This window comes from Dreissena polymorpha, chromosome 6, assembly GCF_020536995.1.
Source record: "Dreissena polymorpha isolate Duluth1 chromosome 6, UMN_Dpol_1.0, whole genome shotgun sequence".
Taxonomy (NCBI): domain Eukaryota; kingdom Metazoa; phylum Mollusca; class Bivalvia; order Myida; family Dreissenidae; genus Dreissena; species Dreissena polymorpha.
The window spans coordinates 41,150,408-41,173,723 of NC_068360.1; the positions used below are offsets into that span (position 1 = coordinate 41,150,408).

The following is a 23,316-nucleotide window of genomic DNA, read 5'->3' on the forward strand; positions in this document are numbered from 1 at the left end:
CGCAGATAAGTTACTGTTTAAAACCAATTCAACTTATAACACGTGTTCCATATTTGTTCACGTGATTACATTTATTCATATATACGTGTCGACCGGGTGAATACCAGTGCAACTTATTGATTGCGTGTTAAAAATTAACCACTTCGACGCGTATATAGTCTCTTAAAAAGTCCAATTAAATTAAAGACCTTAACTACTGATTAAAATTTTTAATGCTTCATTTCCACCTCTATGTTACTGATGAGCAGCAAACAGCAAAAAGCCTGAACAGACTGAGAATTATTCGCAGGCTGCTTTGGTTTTACGTTGGTTGCATATAGCCGTTTTTTACTTTGAACCTGAGCGGGAAAGTGTACAGTATATAACCCGTGGCTTGCGGGCTAGTACCTTCCGGGAGGTCCGTGAATAGGGCGCAGTGGTCCTGGAACCAGGGAACCATAGCGTCGCACTCGAACTCCGGCCGGACATCCGGGTCTTTGCTGACAAGCGCTATAAACTCCGCGTGCATTTCGAGTGCTTGTATTCAAACTCACTCCCCACTAAGTTGATGTCACACACTTGTCTACAGTCAATATTTGTGTATTATATGTTCCACCAAGGAACATATATTGTCATGTAGAGTCCGTGGTTCCACTCACCGCTCTCTGAATTTTACACGCTAAGTCCGTGTGTAATGTATGACTTTTTTGTTTGGTTCACTAATCGCTCACTGTATGTTACACGTTATGTTTTTCATGTCAAATGATTGGATTTCTTGATATTGTGTAAATCGTTCGATTTTGCTATATCGTTATTCAAAAGATTTCAGTTTATATCAGCATTCACTTGTTTGTCTGTGGCTTTTCTGTCAATTTGTAAAGCCAAAGTTTTCATGAATACATAATAGTAACAAAGACCACAACGCCTACGAAACGCATGGAAAGATATGTTCCTTTCAAGTCGTTTATGTTTTACAAATGCCAATTACCACTAAATCTTTAAAAAAAAATCAAAGTTGACACTTAAATCAAACGTTCGACCGTTTAAACGTATAGCAAAACTCACTCGAAATAGCCAAACCTAGATGTATTCCCCGTAAAGCCATACAAATGGACACTGTTTCCACCACTCAATAATGTCTCAATTCAATTAAAACTAATGTTTTGAAACCCTTTTATTTTAAGTTAAAACATGGCCATCAACTCATAGACCCAGAATGGTGCGTATTAATCATAGCCAATAACTTATAGAACCAAAGGGAACCAGTGTTGCGACAATCAATCATTCGAGCCAATAACTTATAGAACCAAAGGGAACCAGTGTTGCGACAATCAATCATTCGAGCCAATAACTTATAGAACCAAAGGGAACCAGTGTTGCGACAATCAATCATTCGAGCCAATAACTTATAGAACCAAAGGGAATCAGTGTTGCGACAATCAATCATTCGAGCCAATAACTTATAGAAACAATAGGAAGCATTATTGTGACTATTAATCCTTGAAACCAGTAATTCATAGAACCAAAGGGAACCAGTGTTGCGACAATCAAACATTCGAATCAATAACTCATAGAACCAATTGGAACCAGTGTTGTGACTATAAAAACGTCGAGTCAATAACTCAAAGAACCAAAGGGAACCAGTGTTGTGGCTGACTATCTAAGTCAATGCTTAAATTTACATTTGCCTATATTATTATAATGGAATTATCATTAGTTAATTCATACAAACGCTTGGAATGTAAAACAAGCTTATCGGCGAATTTCTCAACGAATTTAATTTTACAGATTTTAGCACTGGAATAATATTGTTTGTAGAACAAGTTAAAACATTCAACGCTCTCATAATCGTATTATCACTTGCTTAATTAAGGCATATACTTTATCTATACATGTAAATGTATGTATGCCAACTTGTTGAATAATTCAAAATAAAACCCCCATAAAGAGGAGCGAGTCACACTTTAGTTAACCCGTTCTAATATTTGGACGGCATCAGGTTTCACCGAGATCGACGTTTGATTACGTCATTTTAAGACATTTTGGCAATCAAATCTTGAAAGGATAAAAAAAGGATTTATGTTTATTTTTTATATGGATGAATAAAAATAAACACAATGTTATTGACGGATCCGTTTCGCAAGATAGGGAAATGGCGCCGTAATTAAAAACTGATCTCGCACTCTCTGCACGTGCTATAGACAGTTTGCTTGTTCTAACCCTTCCGATGGATCTGTCAATATAAAGCGTTCTGCGCAGTTAATCCTAAAATTAAACATCGATTCAAGACCGCGTCATCTGACACCCATTAATTTATCAGAAAAAGAAAATACACCTATTGCGGTCGCGGTGTGGCGAACAGCATCACCATAATAATTCTCATAATCATCAATAATGACAACATATATCAACGAAAACATAAGCGTAAACAATAAAACCATACCTTTAATTCGCAATTTAAAAAATCCTCTATGCTTGTGAAAGACCATAGCATTCCTTTAAATATTGCATACAAAAACAAAACATCGTTGATCACACCACACAGGGTAATTTGTCTTCCTAAAACTCTGAACATCCAACCTCACTCACACCACCCCTTCCTTACCTACCTATCTCCAAACTCAACCCAACCCACAATGCCTAAGAATTCGACAATTGGCAGAATTATACGCTTCACATTAAATACATGTACCGTAAGTTTTGTTTAACTCGACAAATACATTCATATTTGATATTCGAAAACCTTAGTCCCCTTCAAAACAACCCAATAAGGCATTGAAAATCACTTTACAACAGCGGTTATGAATCATAACTAATTATATCAGACACAAACGCTTGCTGTCACTTCAATCACGGAATATATTTTTGTGCTAAACATTTCCGGTTCCAACGTGTTCCGAACTTAAATGTAATGATTCTGCTTGAAAAAAAAAACAACTATCGTGTCCAACTAAATAATAGAAACCTATATATTTCAATAAGTATGTGCTTTCTTTCATTTTTTCACAAATTACCAAACTGGTCACTGACATGTGGCAATCGACACATGTTTGATTAACGGTACCAATTTTGTTTTCCTCAGGAACAAAATGTATGCTTTACAGTTTCATTCACTTTCCTCATTCACAAACACATTTTAACACGAACGACCGTTTCACCTTATACCATGCCATTATGTTCTATTAATAATCCCTTAATAACTTAAATGCTATTAATAACTCCATAAATAAATATGCTGTAATACCAAACTTTGTGCTGAAATAATAAAATCAATGTTTCTTTTTCTGCGTCATTCCGTCTATTCTTTGCAAAAAATGCAGCATTAAAATAATTCGCGCATTCTGCAATAGTCACTTATACTGAACAACGAACAGCGACTAACATATAGCAAAACCACAATGAACCAGACAATTAAAACAATACCTAGCTAACTGTACTCACCGCAGTCTAAAAACAAAGATCGATCAATGTTTTGTTTTGTTTTAAGATGAATCGATCATGCTTTGTAAACGCATATTCCTTAAGAAGATCTTGTTTACGTTATTTAAGCTCTATTATTATATTAATTGCTACCGACAATAGAAACATGAAACTTGTGTCGACCTAATCTTGAAAGTTGGTATCCGATTCCGAGTTGGAATGATTGCTTTGTTGTTATTTTGTACATAATTAAATCAAAGCGCCAACGGTATTGAAAGACTGTTTGGCAAGATACAGGGAAGTTTCTGCTATAAATAAATTCTTAATTAACAATTGACTGAATTAAAATCTAAATCGGTAAGAATAAGTACACATTAGTTAAACAAGGAGTGATAACATATTGCAAAACATCATACACCAACCGGACAATCAGAAACACGTATCAAGGGAGCAAGGTATTTTGCGAGAACGCTAATGCCCGGATGTAAATGTTATTTCTTATTGGCTAGACGTTTATTTTTGCTCTTGCTTTAATTTGGAGAAAATAGTTCCTTACATAACTGACCGCTGTTTGTTTATTGATAAGAAGTAGATATTTCTCAAAACTAGTACAGGCTCCTTTGAGATATTTGAAATAGGTGGTACTTAACGTTATCATAACATCATTTTTAATAACGACCCTGAGCAACTTTCTTATTCGGAACAAAGGTCAAAAGTATATCTTTGTTTTGATTTTTTTTTTACTTCTACTTTTAATTTAAATGACCACTTTATTTACTTCAAAAAGAAAGGAACATTTCGTTGTTGTTGTTGTTGTTATATTTACCGAAAACGTTACTTAAGCAAAATATTTCGTGCACGCTCAATTTTGGAGCACACATTCTGAAGGTTTTTATTCTTATTCAAATTATTAAAATGATTTCAAATAATTGGCAACATCATTTGCAGGTGAATGTCAAAATACTTTTTTTTGAACCCCTTCTCTTGCCGCCCCATATCGCAAAGAAAATGTTTGCCGTCACATAGTTAAGCGATAGTTCAGTCCTATCAATACAATTACTTATCCGTTAAAACTATTTAAAGTAACCTTCCCTATTAATAAATACATTGAAAATGTATGTTATCGCAATATGAATATTTATAGATTCACATTGTTATAACACATTTATAAGTTTTAAAAAGTTAGCTAAACATGCTAGGAACATATTTATTTGAAACATTGCTTCTATGAAAACAGTTATTCAGTTACGATAATTAAATCAAAATCTCTTTCCCATCCACGTTTTGAAGGATATTCTTCACAGATGTTTCCATGTTTTCAAATGCCATTAAATAATAATGCTAAAATTCTACATAGTGTGTATAGTCTCACCCTTTTTTAATATTAAAAAAAAGTAAAAAAGCAAGAGCCAGGATTCGAACCCGTGTATTCATGCAGCGTAAGCGAATGCCCGATATGTGCTCCACGCACACTTTCATTAGAAGGCTCGAAACATTACACCTATAGTTAACGTAATCTGTTGCGCCCCACGCTGTAATGTCGACGACGGCATCAGCGAATTGTTCACTTCAATAATAACAGAATATTTTGAAAGATAATATATTTCAATTTAAATGGGATTATAATTCATTTATGCAAAATATTTCCACAGTGAATAGACTACGGACAGATCTGTAGGGAACAATTTTCTGCAAATGAAAACATACGCTTATATAAACGTCCAGCCAATCAGTAAAAAAGGGAACTGCGGTGCGTGTTTGCCGTCCTCCGGGCATTTTTTCGGACCGTAAATATACCACGTGACTGCGAGACGTGTTTCTGATATTGAACCTCAATAGTCTATTGGCATACTGTCAACAGCTTCAAAACATGATCGTCTTCGCGTGTAGTAAGTTCATAAATCCTGAGAGGCCATATCAATTTGATTCTTCGTTAAACGTGTTTGTAGCACATTTTAAGGAAGTGCACGGGAAGACTTTATTTAGTTGAGTTACTTTTATTAGTTTAAAAACTTGTTATCCCCACGCTTTTTGAAAAAAAGGTGGGGATATTGTGGTTATCTCCGCCGTCCGTCCGTCTGTCTGTCCGTCCGTCCTGGCCACTATCTCCTCCTACACTAAAAGCACTAGAACCTTGAAACTTACACACATGGTAGCTATGAGCATATGTGCGACCCTGCACTATTTGGAATTTTGATCTGACCCCTGGGTCAAAAGTTATAGCGGTTGGGGTGGGGCCGCGTCAGAAATTATCACTCATTTTTTTAGGTTATTTTACATTTACTTCTTTATTTCTACACCGATTCACTTCAAATTGATACTGGACCTCTCTTATGACAATACGGTCAATCTCAACCATGCATGGCCCCATTCCCAACCCTGGGGCGCCCCGCCCACATAGGCCACACCCACCAAAAATTTCCATTTACTATAATTTTTTCATTTCTACACGGATTCACTTCAAATTGATACTGAACTTTTGTTATGACATTAGGGTCAATCTCAACTATGCATGGCCCCAATCCCAACCCTGGGGCGCCCGCCCACATAGGCCACACCCACCAAAAAATTCAATTTACTATAATTTTTTCATTTCTACACGGATTCACTTCAAATTGATACTGAACTTCTCTTATGACATTAGGGTCAATCTCAACTATGCATGGCCCCATAACCAACCCTGGGGCCCCGCCCACATAGACCACACCCACCCAAAATTGCCTTTACTATAATTTCTTCATTTCTACACCGATTCACTTCAAATTGATATTGAACTTCTCTTATGACAATACAGTCAATCTCAACTATGCATGGCCCCATTACCAACACTGGGGCGCCCCGCCCACATAGACCACACCCACCCAAAATTGCCTTTTACTATAATTTCTTCATTTCTACACCGATTCACTTCAAATTGATACTGAACCTCTCTTATGACAATACGGTCAATCTCAACTATGCATGGCCCCATTACCAACCCTGGGGCACACCTAGGTCAAACATTCGGCGTGGGGATACGCGTCGGCCTCTGCCGCGCCATTTCTAGTATTAGTTTTGTTTCGTTTTAAGTTGTTTTACTTTTATTAGTACGATCACTTTTATAAGTTGGTTAACATTTATTAGTTGGGTTTCTTTTATAAGTTGTGTTACATTTATTAGATGTTTTTTTTTTATTAGTTGGGTTAATTTTATTTGGGTTACAGAAGTTACTGGAGATGCTCCGTTCCCTACATCTCGAAGTGGCTGGTTTAAAGCCCAAAGTACGCACCACTTTAGTTTAAACTCTCATGAGGCGACGAGTTGTTATGTTAGTATTGAAGAGATAGGGGGATCGAATCTGGGACCCCTTAATTTTCACGTCAGTGGTAACCACGAGAACATGGTTCCGCTGATTGGTTAAGCGTCAACGGGCTAATTTTGTATTCGTGCAAATATTAATTATGTGAACAACACACAATTCAACTGATAAATACCCATAAATATATGCCAATGCAGAAAATGCATTATGATTTATAAGACTCGATCTGAAAGACCTTTATTGGCGGCGCCCTGGAGGGCGGCGACTAGTATGTAATGCTTTTTTTTCGCTTAAGGGAGGAGAAGTTATTTTACGGATCAATGTGTTTATTTTTGTTTTAAGAATATCTTGCATAGTGGTGATTTTTTGTGTAAATTAGTGTAAATAAGTACTGCATTTGTGCCTATTACATTTATTACAACATTTATTGCCAATAATGCAAAGCTAATTGTTTTAATTAATAACTGATCCACAACTGATCACAGGGGAAAGATCACAGGGACTGGGCAAATACGCGAAACTTTCTGGTTTTGTATAAAAACAAATGATGTTTGTATGAAAACAAAACATAATCAAAATATATTAATTTTGTGTTTTTTCTAATTTGCTTATTTAGTGGAGAATCAATGTAGTACGATATTTGACGACCTATCGCGCAAGCAAGTTTATTGGAAGGCGTAGTGGTACGAAAACGTACAATGTATTAGTTTATTAATAGACATATAATAACGATCGCTATACACAACTTCACCAAATAGCAGTACATAAGTGAAATTGTTTACGCAACAGTCATCTAAAGGCCGCTGGTTCAATCCTGGGTTCCGGCTTGAACGGAACAGTTCGGCGGCTGACAATTTTGTCAGTCAAGTTAATAAATATAATAAAGCTTTATTTTATGTAGACATTTTCAAATCGATTTTACTACAATTGGACATTTTTATTAAAATTAATGGATGCAACGTGGTGACAACGTTAATTAATCTTATAAAAAATACACGTGTTTTTATATTAACAAATAAATGCAAACAACACATCTATTATTCAAGTATTTTTATGGTTGTCTATCAAAGGCCTATCCCTACCACATATAGAGCGCGAAGCGCGAAACGTATTATTGATTGTAACAATGAGTTGCGATAAAGGAAGCAACCGCTTATCAAGGAGGAGCTGTGTCCCAGCTCCCTCCTCGGAGTTTTTTTTACGAACAACATATAGAGCGCGAAGCGCGACACGTATTACTATCCAGGTGGTATGGGCCCTTTAGCATTATCCGACCATTACGTCCATAGTTATCTTACTTTGAAGTTGAGAAATTTTGAAATCCTTGTTCGAAGTCCAAAATTTTCATCCGATTGTTCCCAAACTTTCACAGGTTTTTTTTATCAATGAGGACCCAACCCAAACTCTATATAAGCAATATCGGACCATAAGTCCAGAATAATGTCTCTTTGAATTTAAAAATAAAAGTGAAAAACTGGTTAGGTGATTATGTCAACATTTTTCATCAGATTCTTTCCAAACTTACAGTGTCTTCATATCAATGAGCATTTTTACCTCATTTAAAATGAGAAACATCGGGACAATAAGTCCAGATTTTTTTTCTATTAAATTTGACAAAATAAACAATTTCCACTTGTTTAAAAGATTTCACAACTTTCGTCTGAATCTTTCCAAACTTGTTAAGTGTTTTTATATCAGTATCACTCGAACCCTATTGAAAATGATGAATATCGGAGCAATAAATCTATTATGATCTTTTACTGAATTTCAAAGTATTGTGAAATGCAGCTTCTTTATACAATTTACAGTTTTCATTCATTTTTTTCAAACTGTTACAGTGTTTTCATATCAATGAGTTCTCAACCCCTATGGTAAATGAGCAACGTAAGAATAAGTTCAGAATCATCTCCCCTTAAAGTTGACAAAAATATGAAATTACGCATACAAGATGAAGTAGATTTTTTAAAATCTATACAGTTCTGTTCCATTAATGAAAACTGCACACGGATACCAGTAAAAAAAGGAAACCAATGTAAATAAAATGAACTATGAAATATTTGGGGGTTACAACACAAAATCATAGATAATGGTTATTTGGGGGTTATAACACAACATCATAAATAATGGTTATTTGAGGGTTATAACACAAAATCATAGATACTGGTTATACCAGTTTTTTTTTCTATTTTGTTTAAAATAATCGGCCATTATATTAATATTTACAGTAGAAAAAAATCGTTCCATGTAACTTCATTGAGTGCCTTTTACACTGAAATTCTCGACGCCCTTTGATGCTTTGCATCAATACTTATCTTGTAAGTATCTGAAATATCATCAGAAAACCAATAATTTTAATTGAGTCATGCTTTGCATTATTCATTTAAACGATGGACAATAACTCCGTCAACATATTTGAAGGAGTTATGGTCCATTTATTATATCCGTTATCCAATTGTTCTGTAAAGGTATAGTACATGTATTTAAATAATTTTTATACAAATGACAAAAGTAAACATAATCACTTGAACAAACATGTTGTGAAAGAATCGTTTTCTACACTAGCTGTTTTTGTCATTTAAATGGTTGTAATTTAAGGCTTTGGAAACCCATTCGTTTAATTTTATGACATTAAACTCACAGCGACGGACGCAAAGATGGATATATCTATCGGTAAAATCAATTAACTGATTTAACTGATTTGACGGTTGACAAAATGATCAAAGAGACTTTTGCAGAAATTTATAGAAACAATTTGTTTTCAATATATATGCGTGCAATATGGATCGATGAATACAATTATAAATAATTTAAAAAATGTAAGCAAATCAGGATGTTACACATGTATAGTGAGCGTCTGTACCAACTAATGCATAATTAATGCATTTAAACGTAAAGGTTGTGACTTAAGTGTTTGTTTAACTAAATGGGTAAGTGATGTGTAAAAGTGAATGGTTTAACTTTTCTTGGTGTTGTGTTAAATAAACAGGAAGATTGAATTTAAAATCAAATCTTTTTGAATCGGTAATAGGCAAAGCCATTAACGCCCAAAAAGTCTTACATGTCAAATGTTAAGATACAGACTTCAAACGCAAATGTCTATGCCGCAGTCGCGCATTATAAATATGGCATAATAGTGCATGTACTCCTGCACACTATATAAATGTTTAAAGAATAATGTAGGCGATTTTGAACGCATATTAATCAGGATGTTATGCAAAATGTTTCATATGAGAGTTATTCGCAGGCTGTTTTGATTTGATGTTAGTTGCATATAGCCGTTTTTACTTTGCTTCTGAGCGGGAAAGTGTACAGTATATAACCCGTGGCATGAGGGCGTGTACCTTCCGGGAGGTCCGTGAAAAGGGCGCAGTGGTCCCGGAACCAGGGAACCATGGCATCGCACTCGAACTCCGGCCGGACATCCGGGTCTTTGCTGACAAGCGCTATAAACTCCGCGTGCATTGCGAGTGCTTGTATTCCAACTCACTCCCCACTAGGTTAATTTCATACACTTGTATACAGTCAATATTTGTATGTTATATTTTCCACTCACCGCTCACTAAATTTTACACGCTTAGTCCGTGTGTTGTGTACGAGTTTTTGTATTTGGTTCACTCACCGCTCACTGTTAGTTATGCGTCATGTATTCCATGATAGTGTTTAGTTTTCTCGATATTGTGTAAATCGGTCGAGTTCGCTATATCGTAATTTAACAGATTTCAGTTTATATCAGCATTCATTTGTTTGTGGCTTTTCTGTCAATTTGTGATGCAAAGGTTTTCATGTTTACATAATATTAAGAAAGACCACAACGCCCACGAAACGCATGGAAAGATAAAATCCTTTTCAGCCCTTTATGTTTTACAAATACCAATTACCACTATATCTTTAAGAAAAATCGTAGTTGACACTTAAATAAAACGTTCGACCGTATAAAACTATAGCAAAACTCTCTCAAAATAGCAAAACCTAGATGAATTTCCCGTACAGCCATAAAAATGAACACTGTTTCCACAATTCAATAATGTCTCCGTTCTATTAACACTTATTTGTTGAAACCCTTTCATTTTAAGTTAAAACATTGTAAATAACTCATAGACCCAGTAAGGCTAGTATTAATCATAGCAAATAATTCATAGAAACAATGGGAAGCATTATTGAGACAATTAATACTTCGAACCAATAACTCATAGAACCAAAGGGAACCAGTGTTGCGACAATCAAACATTCCAGCCAATAACTCATAGAACCAATGAGAACCAGTGTTGCGACAATCAATCATTCGAGCCAATAACTTATAGAACCAATGAGAACAAGTGTTACGACAATCAAACATTCCAGCCAATAACTCATAGTACCAATGAGAACCAGTGTTGCAACAATCAATCATTCGAACCAATAACTAATTGTACAAATGAGAACCAGTGTTGCAATAATCAAACATTCGAACCAATAGCTCACAGTACCAATGAGAACCAGTGTTGCAAAAATTAAACATTCGAACCAATAACTCATAGTACCAATGAGAACCAGTGTTGCAAAAATCAAACATTCGAACCAATAACTCATAGTACCAATTGGAACCAGTGGTGTGTCTATTTATCCTCTAAGTCAATAACTCATAGAACCAATGAGAACCAGTGTTGTGACTATTAATTCTCCTAGCCAATAACTAATAGCACCAATTGGAACCAGTGTTGTGACTATTAATACTCCGAGCCAATAACTCATAGAACCAATTGGAACCAGTGTTGTGTCTATATATCCTCTAAGTCAATAACCCATAGAACCGATGGGAACCAGTGTTGTGACTATAAATCCTTCGAGCCAATAACTCATAGAACCAATGGAAACCAGTGTTGCGACTATAAATCCTTCGAGCCAATAACTCATAGAACCAATGGGAACCAGTGTTGTGACTACTAATACATCAAGCCAATAACTCATAGAACCAAAAGGAACCAGTGTTGTGACTTTTAATCCTCCGAGCCAAAAGCTCATAGAACCAATGGGACCCGTTGTTGTGGTTATTTATCCTCTGAGTCAGTGCTTAAATTTACATTTACCTGTATTATTATAACTGCATTCACATCAGTAAATTTTATATGAACGCTTGGAATGTAAACCAAGTTTATCGCCAAATTTATCACCGAATTAAATATAATAGAGCATAGCACTGAAATAATATTGTTTGTAGAACGATTCAACGCTCTCATAATCTTATTATCACTTGCTTAATTAAGCATATACTTTATCTATACATAAACACGTATTTATGCCAACGTGTTGAATAATTCAAAATAAAACACGTCCATAAAGAGGAACGAGTTACACTTTAGTTCCCTCGTTCTAGTATTTGAACGGCATCAGGTTTCTCAGAGATCGAATTTTGATCACGTCATTTTAAGGCATTTGGCAATCAAATCTTGAATATAATTAGCAAAATATCCAATTTCCAACAAAAGAGACAGTTACAAAGGGATTAATATCCATTCGTGATACGGATGGGTAAAATTTAACATGTTTATGACGGATCCATTCACAAAAAGGGGAAATCGCGCCGAAATTAAATACTGATATCGTGCTAAAGACAGTACACTTCTAACCCTACCGATGGATCTGTCAATATAAATCGCGGTTATTCTTAAAATTAAACACCGACTCAAGACCGCGTCATCTGACACCTATTGATGATCAGAAAAAGCAAACACACCCATGGCGGTCTCGGTTTAGCGCGAACGTCCATAATTTAGAATAGTTCCCATTATTTTAAGCAGTGTCAATGCTTCTTCGTTTTGTATTTCGGAAAACTCAGATTAAACTATAAAACGTTTAAAAATCGCTCACCATATTTAATAAGTATGAAGGGTGATGTATGGCGTATCCCTACACCAGCTTAAAACATAAGATTCCATTGGTATTAAACACTTGGTGTTACTAGCTTTCATCATTTTCAAGAATAATTGTCGTGTTGTACGAATTGCCTTGTTTTGCATAGGCAATAGGTCATTTGCCTAAGAAGAAAAAACTAGTGGATGTTAAAAAGAGTTCAATATGAATGACTTATTTTTAAATGCGTCAATATGTGTTGTTTTTACCGTCTAAGGTTCGAGCCCCGCGCAGTCAAATGTTTTTTACTTAGTCCTCTTATGAATAGTACATAAATTTGATTCATATCTAACAGCCGGTCTTATCAAACATTAAAAGACAATTTTAAGTTGCGATACAGGTTAAAAGAAGTAGAATCGCTTAGCAGCAACCCCAATTATTTTTTTCAATCATTTATGTATGTTCTATCAATCTACCACATGCCCTTAATTTTAGAAGTATATTGGTCGTATATATTAATTTGCAGTGGGCTAAAATTCAGTCATGATGATTGTTCGTAATATCATCGATTAGACACTTTCCAGATGCAGAACCTTTTATCGATTCTCTATGTTAAACATTGTTGTTGTTGTTGTTGTTTTCAAAGAAAACATATTGAATTATAAATTTTCAAACCGTTATAATAATGAATACATCTTTGATTAACATGGATGTAACGAATCAAGCAAATTCTAACCAATGTTATCAAGCGTTTAAAACCATCGCCGACAGCATAACCCCTCAACAATCAAAATCATCATCGTCGTCGTAAACATCATCATCATCATCATCATTAGTCAAAATCGTCACCATTATAATTCTCATAATCATCAACAATGACAACATCGTAGTATATCTCTCGAAAACATCAGCGCAAACACTAAAACCATACATTTAATTCGCAATTTAAAAAATCATATATGCTTGTGAAAGACAATAGCATTCCTTTAAATCTTCCATACAAACACTCAACGTCGTTGATGACACCACACAGGGTACTTTGTCTTCCTAAAACTCTGAACATCCAACCTCACCCCCTTGCTTACCTCCTTACCTCCTTATCTCAAATCTCCCGCCTAACCCGCAATGCCTAAGAATTCGACCTTCGGCAGAATTAAACGCTGCACATTAAAAACATGTACCGTAAGTTTTGTTTAACTCAACAAATACATTCATATTTGATATTCCGAAACCCAAATCCTCTTCAAAACAACCCAAAAAGGCATAGAAATTGGCTTCACAACAGCGATTATAAATTATAACTCATTATATCTGACAAAAACGCTTGCTTTCACTTCAATCACGGAATATATCTTTGTGCTAAAAATTTCCGGTACCAAAGTGTTCCGAACTTAAATGTGATTATTCTCTTTAAAACAATAATAGAAATAAGTATGTGCTTTGTTATTTCATTTTTGTTCACAAATTACCAAACCGGTCACTGACATTTGGCAATCGACACGTGTTTGACATACCGATTTTATTTTACTAAGGAACAAATGCTATACAATTCACTTTCTTCATTTCCAAACACTTTTTAAACCGAATGACCGTTTCACTGTAAACCATGCAATAATGTTCTATTAATTATCCCTAAATAACTTAAATGCTATTAATAACTCCGTAAATAACTATGCTGTAATACCAAACTGTGCGCTAAAATAATAAATGCAATTCATTTAGTCCGTCTATTCTTTGTAAAAAAAGTAGCCTTAAAATAATTCGCATAGTGTGTAATATTCTTTAATACTGAACAATGAACAGCGACTAAAAGATAGCAAAACCACAAAGGACCTGAAAATTCAAAACAGGCCAAGTTTAATGTGATTACCACAGTATTCTCAACAATGATCGATCAAGGTTTTATTTTGTTTTACGATGGACCGATCGTTCTTTAAAGACTTATATCCCTTAAAAATCTTGTTTACGTTATTTAAGCACTTGTCGATGATTAGATTAATGGCTTCTGACAATGGAAACATGACCGTTGCATCGACCATATCTTGATATTCGGTGTCCGATTCCGAGTTGGTATGATTGCTTTGTTACTATTCTTGTCCATAATTGAAAAACATGATCGTGTTCGCGTGTATAAAGTGCATAGCTCCTGAATATATAGGCCCGACCAATTCTTTGTTTAACTTGCATATTGTACTATTTAAAGGAATGCATTTTACAATATGACAATCGCGTTGAGAATATTTTTTTTGGTTGGATTACGGGGAGATAATAGAGATCCGTTCCCTAGATCGTTTAAGGGACTTGTTCATAGATTATCGTACTTTCGAAAAAAATGTCATTACATATGTTTGCTAACAAATCTATAATGTTTGCATAGGCTTAACTAATAATCATATCAGGAAAAAAGTGTATCAATATTACGATATTACCTTACCCGGTTTGAGAACCCGGGACCAATTGAAGATAGAGCTTATTTGCTTCCACTGCGCCAGGAAGGCCTAAGTAATATCAACGCTAGCTTTGAACTCAACGTTTCTCTCGACATTATCGAGGAAACTCATTTTACCGATTTCGTATGATGTTTATCTATTAATGAACACATATTTAAAGGATGTGCCATAGTAAGAAATGTTATATTGCTAGTTAAAACATAATGCATACATTATTTTTTAAATATCTGATAACTTTATTGAATCAAAGTACTGACAGTACTGGTGTGACGATGCTTTTGAAGAGGATGGATATAAAACATCAATTTAAGTCTATCTATATCACCACAATTGTGTATGTTGATACGAACATTTGGGTACGATAAAAAATTTGGGTACGAAAATTTTGGGTACGAAAAACAATTTGGAACGAAAAAAAATTGCGTACAAAACATTTTTGGTACGAAAAAAGTTTAGGGGTACGGGGAAGTAGTACCCGTGGGTAACTTGACCCATTGAGCGAAACTGGGAGGCGGGTCACATTTCTTGTTCATTAAGTATGGCAATACCTTCATAATGATTCTCGAAAGTAGGTATGCGCACATAGCCGGACCATGTGAGCTCAATCGTATGAGCACTTGACTATCCGAGTTCGCCCACGAACATATGGATAAGTAAACTAATAGCGAAATGACCTTATACATGTATATGCTGAAATCTAACAATCAAACGAAATATCAAACATGGTATGTACACTTAGGTGGTTGTGTAATTTCTGTTAGAATATCGTATTCAATATGTTAATTTTAAATGATTGTGCCCGCACTTGAGTTTGTTGCCTTGTTTGAGTCTATACGCGACTAGGCTGCACCCAGTCTGTGTATTTGTGTTTTCCAAGGTAATGAGTTACCTCTGTGCTGAGGCTGCATAATGTTGGGACCCGGAGTGTGTCCAGCACTCCTACCTAATAAGATTAGATTGACGACAGTTGGGACGAATTTTGAATGATAGCTGCAATTTCCAGCTATTTGTTTTGTACTGAAATACTTTTTAATTTTTTATATGGTCTAATGCTGCGGGGGGGGGGATGAGATTATCCGGAAAAAAACACCTGTCCGGAATGGTGACCACAAAACAGACAAAATATAACATTGCGCCAGGAGCGGGAATCGAACCTGTGTCGTAAAGGTGAAAAAGCTAACGTCCTTACCACTGCGCTAGCGGGACGGACAATTGTTCAAAGAAATTTTGTTATATTTATATATATCAAAGCAGTGCAGCGTTTACAATTTGCAGGTTCGAAATTGTTCGCATTCTTTAGTTTTGTGATCACGTAAAAAGTTAATATTACATGTTTTATTCGCAATTTATTTACTAAATCGAGAACAAATATCAAACAAAATAGAGAAAATATATAGTTGTTTCATTGGTCCATAAAAATAAAATGGATGTAAAATTACTAATTTTAAATTAACGTTCTGATACACTTATTGAATCTGTTTCCCCAGGATATGCTGTTCTATTAATATTTACCTTTATCAACACGAACGACAACTCTGCTAGGATGTCACGTAATCGTTCATAGTTCATAGACGACACATAGTTACTAACAATGTTCATTACTCTTAAATTACCGGTATGTAGCCTATCATTCGATATCTCGTCATGCGCGAATTGCCAAGATGACGAGTTTTGCATTAACTCCCATTTTCTCGTGCCGCGCATGGGACAAGTCGGTTCCTCTCTATTTATGTTAATTTCTCTGCATAATACAGGATAAAATATTCAACAACACCATATATCAGTTTCTAGTCCAATTTAATGTCTAACATACTTAATATTTTCGGTTATACAAATACAGTCTGATAGCTACATGATCGTATCTTTCTCGATCCGTACACCTCCAAGTCTAAACGCTAACTGTCTTGTTTCCCTCTAACATCTGCCCCGTGAAACTCAGTTATCTATCCCATTGGTGAGTGTTCTATGTGTGTTTATTTATAATTGGCTGAATTACAATCTGGAGAAGTCACTATTCAAGTATGCACACGTTAATGAGCGTTGTGGTACAAATAATAAATAATGCAAATACAGCCTAAGGCTTGTGTCAACAGCATTGTAACCCCGTTGTTGTTAAACACACACCAGAACTCGCTACTGATATACTTGTCAATATTTCGTACATAAAGAAAACCCAAATATTTCACCCAATTTCTCATCATTATTTGACAAGAAGAATGTTATCAATGAAAATCAACGAGCAATCTCCTAAGCAGTGGCGAATGCCAAGGGAAGTAACTGAAAAATCGAGTTATCACAATCGGACTGGCTCGGTCTTTTACATAGGTTCCCATTGTGAAGATTTTTTTTACTGGTTATCAAACCTTAGACGACGCTGTTCCAGCATCGTCAAAAACGTCATTTATCAAACTGTGAAGAAAGCCCCTTAAAATTTACTGTTTGAAGCGCAATTTACACACCCACTTCGGTTTGAATTCGAATTCCCATCTATCTTTAAAAGTAAAGTGACTTACTTGAAAACTTTTTATACCAATGAAACAACGCTCATCACACGAAAATGAAATAAATAACAAAACCAATCGTTATTCATATTGAACAATGCGCTGAATAATGATGGAGGTACCTAGCATGAACTAAAGAAAATACATTATTTTCCTATTCAAACAAGTTATGATCTGTGCATTGTGCAAGTCTCTAGGTCATGTGAAATTATTGTGCTGTTTATTTTGAATCCCTATTAAGCTGTTCTGATTCGCACAAGAACCCGGACCAAAAGGTCAATTAGCCCATCCATGTTGTATCAAGTCATTGTCTTTGTACTTGCATGTCAACACATGAGTCTCGCTCTAGGTAAACTAGACTTCATGCATGTGCCTAAAGTGTCGTCCCGTATTAGCCTGTGCACTCCGGACAGTGTCGTCCCGGACTAGCCTGTGCACTCCGGACAGTGTCGTCCCGGACTAGCCTCTCCGGAATGCAAAGGCTACTATGGGGCGACACTTTACGTACATGCATAAAGCCTAGTTTTCAAATAACGATGTTCATATTTTCTACTACCAAATAAAATTCCCGTTAAGTCTTCCGATACTAGTGGGGGTGAACAGGCGGGCGGACGGACAGAGCGACTATGCTACTATTACCTTTACATGTGGCTTGATGGGAATGCACGTTTAAAGCACATAGATTTAATTTATCTAACATTCTGTGCAAATGGGGGTTCCCGATAAAAAAGATCAGCATGACAGCTTTGTTAAGTCAATAGTACTTGTACGAACAAGTTGTGAAAGAATCATTTACACACTTGTTGTTTTGTCATAACTGGTTGTTATTGTGGGGTTTGGGAAAAAAAACATCGTCTGCAAGACACTGTAATGTGTACGGCCTTTTATCAGAAAGACGGAAACTAACATGGATAACTGTCAATAAAATTAATTAACCGATTTGAGGAACGACTAAATGATCGAAGAAACTCTTGCAGAACGTGTCAATAAAAACGATTTATTTCAATATACAATGGCATGGATCGATGAAAAAATCAATTGGCATAAAAGAAGTTACACTCGTGAATGTACAAACTAATGCAGAATTAATGCTAAAAAGTAAATGGAAGCATTTGAATGGTTGTATAACAAAATGGAAAAATTATGCGTTAAGTTGAATGATTAAAATTATCTTGGTGTTGTATTCAATAAAAAAAAGCAGATTGAATTTAAACAAACATTATTTAGTGCAAATCTATTTTGAAATCTATTTAGATCACGAATACCTTACTTTTCAATTGTCAAGATTGTGAATTAAAACTAAATATGAGCTTCGCTCTGGGAAAATGGGGCTTTATAGATGTGCGTCAAGTGTCGTCCTAGATAAGCCTGTGCAGTCCGCACAGGCCAATCAGTGACGACACTTTCCGATTTTATTGTATGTGTCTTGTTCTGAGAAAATTAGACTTAATGCATGTGCGTAAAGTGTCGTCCCAGATTAGCCTGTGCAGTCCGCACAGGCTAATCAGGGCCGACACTTTCCGCTTTTATGGTATTTTTAGTTTCAAGGAAGTCCCTCCTTGCCGAAAATCAAGTTTAGGCGGAAAGAGTCGTTACTGATTAGCCTGTGCGGACTGCACAGGCTAATCTGATATGACACTTTACGCACATGCATTATGCCCAGTTTTCTCAGAACAAGACACATATTTTAAGTTGAAAGCGACAATCTCGTATAGGTGGACAAATAGGTCGTTGCTGATTAGCCCGTACGGTCTATATTACAATTCAACAATATGAGCCGCGTTCTGAGAAAACTGGGCATAATGCATGTGCGTAAAGTGTCATCCCAGATTAGCCTGTGCAGTCCGCACAGGCTAATCAGGGACGACACTTTCCGCCTTAACTTGATTTTCGGCAAAGAGGGACTTCCTTGAAACTAAAAATACCATAAAAGCGGAAAGTGTCGTCCCTGATTAGCCTGTGCGGACTGCACAGGCTAATCTGGGACGACACTTTACGCACATGCATTAAGCCCAATTTTCTCAGAACAAGACACATATAATTCGTACTCGATTAACTTTTTTACTATCATTACATTCATAAAGAATGTGCTCACAGTGCTGTTATTATCATAGTATGAAACAGCGTGCATTACAAGAGGATGTCTTTGCCTTCAATTGCTAACGATATTTGCAAGATAACCTCCAAAAGGAATCAAACACATTATTGGGATCGTTAACGTTCGCGTTATATAATTGAGCCTCGCTCTGTGAAAAGGGGGTTTAATGCATGTGCGTAAAGTGTCGTCCCAGATTAGCCTGTGCAAATTCGGGCCGAAACTTTACGCTTTTATTGTATTTTTCGACTAAAAGGAGACCCTTCATAACGAAAAAAATAGCTAAGGCGGAAAGTGTCGTCCCAGATTAGCCTGTGCGGACTGCACAGGTTAATCTGGGACGACACTTTACGCACATGCATTAAACCCCCTTTTCACAGAGCACAGCCCATATTAATTTGACAATATAATGCATGACATTATGGACTGTAAAGATGCAAACTTAGTCTATATTATGCATATGAATAAAAACATATTCAGGGGAGGGCACTTTGGGAAATCTTGATTGATTCATACTCCACAGGCAAACTCCACGCAGCGGTTATCTCCCATCGTTACTGACGTTAGCCAATACCATCACAAGAAAATCATTCCAGATCTGGAAGCATTTTATTTATTTTTTGTTCAAATTTTATGATATAAAAATTAGTATCATAGCGGGTAACGTGCTTTTTTACTCGATTGTATACAAACACTTAAAGCAATGTATCTGTCAGTCTATGTTTTTCACATGATACACATATATGAGTCGTGTTCTGAGAAAACTGGGCATAATGCATGTGCGTAAAGTTTCGTCCCAGATAAGCCTGTACAGTCCGCACAGGCTAATCAGGGCCGACACGTTCCGCTTTTATGGTATTTTTAGTTTGAAGGAAGTCCCTTCTTACCGAAAATCAAGTTTAGGCGGAAAGTGTCGTCCCTTATTAGCCTGTGCGGACTGCACAGGCTAATCTGGGATGACACTTTACGCACATGCATTATGACCAGTTTTCTCAGAACAAGACATATATCATGATTTTAAAGGGGCCTTTTCACAATTTGGTAAATTGACAAAATTAAAAAAATGTTTAAGATTCGCAAATTTTCGTTGTAGTTATGATATTTGGGAAAAAACAGTACTACTGAACATTAACCATGCTCCAAAATATCCATAGTATGCATCTTTTTGACGATTTAGAAACCTGATATTATAAAGCGTTGTAACGCGAAACGATTGAATATTTCGAGAGTTCTGTTGTTGTTATATTTTGTGATACTACAAGGATTGCTTATATAAAGTATTAAATACAACACTGATTGTACGAGCACCGATGGCCGAGTGGTCTAAGCGATAAACTTTTACACCAGGGGCCAGTTGTTCGAGCTCTGTTGAGGGTAACTTTTTTGTCTTTCTTTAGCTTTATTTTTGTTTCTTACTGTAGCTTTTTAGATCCAATGTTTACATTTATCAATATAAAGCATTTAATGACAAACTTCAATACATGCCAAAACCTGTGAAAAGCCCCTTTAAGCGTAGAATTATCTCAAAAGTCATCTTGAACAAATATGTTTTAAGTATAAATGGAAAGACATGCACATACTATGATACAATATTATTTATTATTTATAGTTGTATGGAAAACAAAACGTATCGATGAAATGTCAGCCTTATTGATTCATGTGATTTTGTTTGTAATAATATTATTTCTTCTATTTTAGACGTTGGAAAATATTACTAGTTGGCAAGCAGTATATTAAAGTTCCTCGATATAAACCTATTAATCTATGCAAACTTTGACATGTTGGCATTCACAAAACAAATGTAAATTAGATTCTGTGCATATGGAGTAAAAGCAACATCAGACTAATTTCGATATTTTGCATTTACGTAATAATATAGTGTTAGGGATAATTTGCGCGATATATTTATTTTAAAAACACATGAGTTTTGTGTCGGTGGACAAACAAAATTTAAGGATTAATATTTTGCGAGCTCAATGTAATCCTCCATATTTTCATGCTTTAATTCATTGTGTTTCTCATTTGTAAATAATTCTTTGCAGACAGGTTTGCATTCCTTTTTATATTCAATAAAGTTTTATTCATTAATGTTGGAACCGTTCATTCGATGTCACTTTGATGTTACGTATATTTCAATATGGGCGATGTGTTGTTAAATAAAGCGTTGTATGTTTTTTTAAATCATTTTATTTTTAAATCAACAAATATTGTTTTGGTAAAGGAGTAAACTTTGTGTTCAAACATATAATTTAGAAAATGCAATAATTTGTCAATCATTGATTTGTAAAATAACGTTTCGTTGTGATTTTTCACGTTCCATGGTTTGAAGTTATATTGAAAAATCATATTTCAAACGACATCTCTAAGCATTTGATAAGTAATAAGTATAATTGCTTGATATTTTTGGTATTCACGACGTTATATCCGGCATGCTTGCAAAAAGTTTTTTTAAGTGTAAAACATTATATATCCTCTAACAGGTTGTCGGATTTTCCATCCAAAAGAAAGTTGAAACATACATGTTTTCTATTTCTATTCGAAACGTCGACAGAACTGTAAGCGGGTAAACCACATAAGGGAATGCAAAACTTTTAAAAGTAGTAAAAACATTGAGTTTTTTAATAAGTGTTAAGTTTTATCTTTTTTTATTCATGTAAACAGTATATTTTACTTTGAGGGTTGGTAAGTCTGATACAAGAGCAAAATCTTCAGTAGCGTTAAGGCGAGCCTCCGATGAGATCTTTCCCATTTTTGCAGAACAAGTAATAATTTCTTGGCAAACAAAATGCCGAACGCGACGTTAATAGCTAGTTTTGTTTGCGATTCAAATATTCGAGCTGCAATTCAATTGTATCGATCATGTAGGCGCTTTTTCGATTAGTGCAAGCGTCTGTCTATTGTTTTCCAACATGGCGATCGACGGTGAATTTTATATTTGGTTGTACTTATTAAATTAGATTAATACTTGTCTTCCAGCCATTCTTGTAAAAAGTACTTTTTTCCTTAAAATCTCCAGGACAAATGCAATACCAGTATACAAAAATTTCCATTGTAAATCTTGTGTCGAGTGATGAAAACAATAGCATTAACAGTTGCAAATTTGAATCGATTCTGACTGTCGTGATATGACCGATATTTAGATTGCTGCATTAACTCAACCAAACAAACGGTTCTGAAAGAGTTCGTGTTATTATGATATTGATCTTATTTAATACTCATCCAAGCTTTTGTAATATTTAATTAAACATTTGATGTTGAGAGTTAAGTACTTTTTTGTAGGTAATAAGGCGGTATACATTTGATTGTTTGATATAATGCAGTTACCATTTCAGAGATGTGGCATCTGATATTTTCTCCGGTATTAATTTATATGTTTAAAAATTTATAGAAACATGCTTGGAGCATTGTCCGTACTTTTTAATGCTATTTATGTGTTTAAATTATTACTTTTAACTCCATTAGAACTCCTTTAAAACAATATATAGTGATGTGTTTCAACAATTACATAATTTGTATGATTTTCGTCAGTCTGAATTGTTGAATTATATTATATGTTCTTGTATAAACATTTTGATTGGCATCTTGACTTGCTATATCTATATATATATACGGTGTATTGCACCTTTATGTTCAAGGATAACTTAGTCGTTTCCATGATTGACGCTAATGGTGATTTATATAGTGTAAACGTATTTTAAAAAATAAAAAAATAGTTTTATTATTATTATTATTAGTAGTAGTAGT

General features: G+C 35.2%; 1 protein-coding gene across 5 annotated transcripts in view; it reads right to left on the reverse strand.

Annotated features, from left to right (window-relative positions):
• LOC127834962 (uncharacterized) overlaps positions 1-23,316 on the reverse strand; it is a 79,021-nt gene that overhangs the window by 14,321 nt on the left and 41,384 nt on the right. The window contains exons 1-2 of one of the 5 annotated variants that reach the window (XM_052361119.1): positions 2,423-2,546; positions 388-844 (exon numbers count right to left, since the gene is read on the reverse strand). The exons of 3 other annotated variants lie outside the window; for them this stretch is intronic. In XM_052361119.1, coding sequence (XP_052217079.1) covers positions 388-508 — 121 coding nt within the window. In that variant the 5' untranslated portion in view covers positions 509-844; positions 2,423-2,546. Of the gene's footprint in view, positions 1-387; positions 845-2,422; positions 2,547-10,038; positions 10,428-23,316 lie in introns of those variants that run through there. One more of the 5 variants, XM_052361120.1, reaches the window with a different exon arrangement.